The sequence below is a fragment of the Juglans regia genome, chromosome 16 (genome assembly GCF_001411555.2).
Source record: "Juglans regia cultivar Chandler chromosome 16, Walnut 2.0, whole genome shotgun sequence".
Classification (NCBI taxonomy): Eukaryota; Viridiplantae; Streptophyta; class Magnoliopsida; order Fagales; family Juglandaceae; genus Juglans; species Juglans regia.
In genome coordinates this window covers 9,812,561-9,819,000 of record NC_049916.1, presented here as the reverse complement: position 1 = coordinate 9,819,000, position 6,440 = coordinate 9,812,561, and the positions used below count along the sequence as shown (strand labels likewise).

General features: G+C 37.4%; 1 protein-coding gene across 1 annotated transcript; it reads right to left on the bottom strand.

Annotated features, from left to right (window-relative positions):
• Positions 1–1,133: 1,133 nt before the first annotated feature.
• On the bottom strand, positions 1,134–1,685 carry LOC109020586. Its single transcript, XM_019003082.1, has one exon. It carries the CDS (start codon positions 1,683–1,685, stop codon positions 1,134–1,136), a length of 552 nt encoding a protein of 183 aa, XP_018858627.1.
• Positions 1,686–6,440: the final 4,755 nt, after the last annotated feature.

The window sequence follows — 6,440 nt, the reverse complement described above, 5'->3', positions numbered from 1 at the left end:
TTCTCCTTATTTAATAATTGCCCTGATGCAGCCCCATAAAGATTCAAAATATTCTGCAAGTGCACATTTTCTGCCACTAAAGCATGACAGAAAATAATGTTGTTATCAACAAAGAATAAATGACTAATCCATGGAGCTCTATTGCAAACATGAACCCCTCTCACCAAATGACTTGATTCAGCCTGCTGCAACATTGATGACAAAGCCTCAGCACATATAACAAATAAGTATGGAGAAAGTGGACAACCTTGTCGTAAACCACGAGTTGGAATAATTAGATCCAAAGGAGTGCCATTAATAAGAACTTTGTAAGAAGCTGTAGAGATACACATCATAAGTAGTCGAATAAAAGTAGGAGCAAAATGCATCTTAGACAGAATCTTCTCTAAGAACACCCATTTCACCCTGTCATAAGCCTTACTCATGTCTAATTTAATCGACATACAACCTGTTTTGCCCCTTTTTCTTCTTCGTATAGCATTCATTGTCTCATAAGCCACCAAAACATTGTCCGTGATAAGACGACCCGGGATAAAAGCACATTGAGATGGTGAAATAACAGAAGGAAGCACAAGCTTCAAACGGTTGGCTAAAACCTTAGCAATGATCTTATAAACCACATTACATAAGCTAATGGGTCTATAATCCTTAATAAACACAGGCTGTCTTTTCTTTGGAATCAACACAATATGGGTTAAATTCAAATCAGTACGCATAATACCAGTGTTTAAGGCTTGCAACACCGTACCCATTACTTTAGCACCCACCACATGCCAATATTTCTGAAAAAATAATGACGGCATCCCATCCAGACCCGGAGCTTTTTGAGCTTGCATCTGAAATAATGCACTTCTAATCTCAACTTTAGTGAAAGGTCTAGTTAGATCAGCATTCATAGAGTCTGAAACATGCTGCTGCACAGAACTCAACACGACATCAACATCAATGGGATTAATGGACTTAAATAAATCAGCAAAATAATGTGTGACCAGAGGAAACAAATGACAGCCTTCATATAATCTGCCAACTTCATCTTGAAGACTGTTGATCATGTTTCGTCGACGGCGCTGAGAGGCTTTAAAGTGAAAAAACTTCTTATTCTGATCTCCAGCTCCCAGCCAGTGTAGTTTAGATCACTGTCTCCACATCAACTCCTCCTTTTCCAGCAAATAATTAATATCCTTCTTCACCTTACACATGGCTTGGTGGGAAGGTATGGGAGAGTCTTGAAGTAAAGCAAGTTTCCTCCACTTAGCATCCAAATCTCTCCGTATATTACCAAAATGACAACGACTCCAAACTCTTAAACCAGACCCACAATGCTTCAATGTCTCAACTGAAGGAGCTGTTTTATGCAAATCCCATGTTTTCTCAATTGTTGTCTCACATCCCCTCGTGCCTACCCACATAGCCTCAAATTTAAATAAACGAACCGGATTAGACACATAACAACCCATATCCATAGTATTCAAAAGCAGAAAACTATGGTTAGATACAGACATAGGAATATTTCTGATTTTACAGCAAGGATATTGTTCAAGCCAATCGATGGTACTGGTAAAACGATCCAATCTTTCTTGTATTAAATCTCCCCCTTCCCTCAAATTGCTCCATGTAAAATTTGAACCCATTGTATCAAGACTCTTCAACTGACAATAATCCAAAGCAGATCGAAAATCATGCATTTGCCTATAAGGCCTTACCCTTCCACCCAACTTTTCTGACTGAAAAATAATTTCATTAAAATCACCGAATGCCAACCACGGCTCATCTGTTTGAGTTTTCAGATGGCGCAACAAATCCCATGTTTGATGTCTAAGATGAGTTACAGGTTGGCCATATATGGCCGATAGTCTCCAGATACTAGAAATTACAGGATCCGAAACACTTACATCAAAGTAAAATATGGAATATCAGCGAAGATCAAGATTTACCTCACTATGCCAAAAGAGACCGAGCCCCCCACTTTGTCCATTGCTGGGCGCAGCAAGGAAACAAGAAAACCCCATAAAAAACTTGAGTCTCTCCATATAACGAATATTAGAGTGAGTCTCCATAACGAAGACTACATCGAGATCTTCCCTCCAAATCAAATCTCGGAGTGCTCGAGCTCCCCGAGGGTTCCCAGGCCATCGGGAGTTCCAACTCAGGATCCTCATGGCGTCCAGTGGGGCTGAGCCTCAACCTCAACCTCAACCTTCGCCGATATAATCAGAACCTCCAGCAAAGCCCCCTCATCAATACACTTCAATTTATTAAGAGGACTCAAGGAAACCAAAGAAGGAGATGGAGACACACCTTGGCAGTGATGCCGTTTGGAAGGTGTCACCGTTCCCCCTGTTGAAGCCCCACGCCGAACCCGTGGGCCCCACTTCTGCAACTTCCCCTTTCCCCGTTGCAAATTAGAGATATCAGACAAGGGAGAATTGGGTAGGGCATCAACTAAAAGAATTGGGCTGGGCTCCATACAAGGCCCACGGAAACCAGACTTAGGCCTCAAACCATACTCCACTGGATCACTTAACAGCGATAGTTTTACATTGCCTTGTAACTGCTTCGCACCAGAAGTCGCGGGTGAAGGAGGATTTGTGGAGTTCAAGCCTACCAAGGACCTCATCGGAGATGGAGACCCATCATGCCTCCCCATCGACGCCTCACCCGACAAGGATCCCTCAGCCATGTTTTGTTTAACCTCACCTCTGAATTTACTGCGAACTAAAGCCCCCCCAACCCGTAACCAAGGGCCATAAGGAAATCCATCCAACTCAAACTTCTCCTTATTTTTAGTCCACAGCAAGCAATCGCGATCACCATGCCCAAGTAAACCACAACAATAGCAGAATTGCTGTAACCTCTCATATTTGAAGTGAATCCAGACATAATCGTTACTTCCCATAGAAATATGCTTACCTCGCGGCAAAGGCAGGTTAATGTCCAAGGATATCTATACCTTTACAAATTCTCCCCACCCAGGCTGAGACTCCTTTAAATTGCTATCCACAACGGAACCCAAAGTCTTTGCAATCTTTCTTACTGCTCTAGCATTCATCCCATCCATCAGCAGATCATAAAACCATACCCAGAAGGAGGCCATAGACAGAGGTATTCTTGAAACTTGTAACGAACTATCATACTCTGCCAATACCACCAAGCTGTTACTGAACATCCATGGGCCGTTATTCATAACTCGCTCCTTTTCTCCCTGCTTCTCAAAAGTAGCCAAGAATAGATTATCACCCATACCATAAATTCTGAACCCATTAGAGGGACGCCATAAATTATGCATCATTGTCTTGAAGGCCTCTTTATTATAAAACTTCCCAGTTAGAAGCTTAAAGAGGAGACATTGGTCAGTTGCAAAAGTCCTATTCAAGTCCCGACGATCAGACAGATTAACCGTTGTTTTCTCAGATTCAGATAAGGACAATTCCTTCCACTTCTCAGAGATATCTTCCACCATTGTGATGAAAAATCAATGACCAATTCACAAAAACAATTATAATCACAAGCTTAACCACAGACCCAGGCACTACAATGACAAGAAAACTCTCATAAAGAGAGAAAGACACTATCATGCAAAGAGAGAAAAACTACCACCAAGATAAGAAGCAGTTAAAAGTAGTTACACAAAATAGCCCTTAATCGCCGGAGCAATAAAGCAATGTGCGATCCTCACCATCCTCAACTCACTCAATCCTTTTGTTACAGTTAGTTGGTCACAAAAGGGTCACTAACCATTATACATCAAGTTATATAAACCATCTTAATTAAGATGGTTAAATAACCATGCTGTGTATGGATTCCATTTAAACTGAAAAATAATCTGAGATCATCATTTAAAGGTGAAGCATCTATATATGACATAATGCCATTGAGAAATGTCCTATACACAGGAGTGAAATACAAATCAGTCTATACATAACAGTTGGAAGCAAAAGTTACATGAACAAAGCAACTTCCCAATTATAATGTTTGTTATGCTGAAAATATTTGCAAGTGTATAAAATCGTAACAAGTAGTAAATTGTTTTAAAGAAAATGGATGTATAGATTAATTTTGTTATTGAGTACTGAAATTTACTAAATTAATTACTATTTAGATCAAAACCAAAAAAATGGAAAGATTCTACTATCTAAATTAAATTGAAATAGTTAACAAAAATAAATTTAAGAATAAAAGAGCATAAAATCTAAGATTGTAAATATAATAAGAATAGATCTAGAGCGTTTGATTTCACCTAGCAAATCTCACACAATATATTCTTCCTATTTATAGAATTTCAATTATTCCAAGTTGATGATAAAAATCTCTTAACTATTCAATATCTTCCCTCAAATAATATTAGAAATATTTCGTCCTAATAACCCATCATATCTCTATGTGAATTTAACTAATTGGAGACTCATTAAGTTCTTTGAATTTTTCTTGAAAATAACATTAATCGCGATAAAATATCTCTACTTTTGCTTAACTAACGGTTCTTAATCCTAGAGCTCTTAATCACAAATCACCTCTCAGTCTCATTGAGATTCAATAGATCGAATAATAATTAATTAGAAAATTGCAAGTATTAAAAATAAGGAATAAACACTCAATTATGAAAATATTGAAATAAAATAACTTCAAATATAAATTGTATGTTCAAGGCTAGATTACATCAAAATTCTATAAAATAAAATTAGTTCATAATGAAACTGAAAAGAAAAAGAGTAAAATTAGTATTCTTCTTTGGAGTCAGTTGATGAAGCATGTGACTCTTGCCTCTGCTCTCCAGATTCGCCTTATTGAAAGAAACTGGACTCTGGACTATTGGACTCTAAAACTCAGACTCTCCCTCTCACAAGGAAATAATATAAATGCGGCTACAATCTAGCCTAAAGATCTGAAAAACAGTTTCTAAAAATAAATGTTAATATAAAAGAAAATTATCCCAATAATAACAAAATTATCTAAAATGGAAGACTCAGTAATAAGCGGCTTGATTTGCGGTGTTCGGGAGGATTTGGTGGTCAGCAGATTGATTGCAGAACTCAGAAGGGTCCCATCGGGTAGATGTCGTGTGCGCTGAATATAATTGTTCTCCTCGCCCAATGGCCAAGATGTAAGGTTCCTGACTGAGATGAAAGACCCCTCTCGCCAACCTACTGAGCAGTAAAGCTGCTCGCCTTTGCTAGTTGTTGTCCACAATTTTGTTTAGGTTGGTCTTTTAAGTTGGTCGTTTAGACTGGTCGCCCAATCTAACTGCCCGGAGCCTTGTTGCCAAGTCTTCTCGCCTAAATCTCCTCAGCTCTCTTCAAATCTCGTCGCCTCTCATCGATCTGGATCCGTAGTCTCTTCTTTTGTACCAAATTGCTCTTCTTTCGCACTAAATCTTCTTATTCCTTCAAATCCAAGAAAATAAAAAATATATATATATATAGAAATAAAATAAAATCAAGAGAATTGAAGGAAAACTGACACTTTTCATAAATAAAAGAGTAATAAAAATTACACTTATCAATATTCTTCACAGAATCATCAATTCTACATATAAATATTTTAGGCAAACATGAATGGGGTAGATGCACACGTGTATACCCACCAATCAGATTTTAACTCCTTTCTCTAAGTGAGGCATGGTGACAAGTTCCCCTCAGAACCGTGGTCCTCCCATATCTTTAGCAATCATCCATTAGCTTTCATGTGATCGGAGCTACCTTTTTCTGCATCCATAACCATTCTTACAATTAAATAAAGCAACTAATATTAGATGGGAATGAAAGACCACTTTCACAACCATGGAATCAAGTTGCATGTTTAACCAATATCCTATATACGTACATGATCAGGTCCTTAGCTTATGTTTAAATAATTTAAAAACCCTCTCATTTAACAGACCGTGGCATATATATGTTAAAACCAAAAATACCTTTCAGCAAACCCATACATGTAATTGACATAGGTGTGCACCTAAAAATATACTACATTTTGGCATGCATAAGTGATCTTTATAATATATGTTAAGATAAAATTTACTTTTCAGCCTGGATAGTTGACAAGTAGTGATCAGAGATGTTATGTTTCAAATTTTTAACTACAAACGGATAAAATTGTCTATATTTTTAGAATTATTTTCTTGTTTACAACACATATTATACACATCATCTGCATAATGTTTTAACTATAATACGACTTACAAGAATAAAATCACAATTATGTACAGATATTTTTAAAGTATATATTACAAGAGCGATAAGTATTTTGATGGTCACAAAACACAGGGACCATTAAAATACTGTTTCACAAAAATCATAATTAATTCTCTTTTCTTTTATTCTTATTCCCAGGGTCCCTTTTTTTTTTTTCTCCCTTCTCTCTCCCTTTTTTTTTTTGTCCATCAAAAGGAATCAGGCTTCACTCACTTTTCTAAGGTCCGATCATTATTCCGATTGCTAAGCCGT

What these genes read in the sequence shown, in the direction of transcription:
- LOC109020586 (XM_019003082.1), bottom strand. Translation starts at nt 1,685, where the DNA reads ATGCATGATTTTCGATCTGCTTTGGATTATTGTCAGTTGAAGAGTCTT.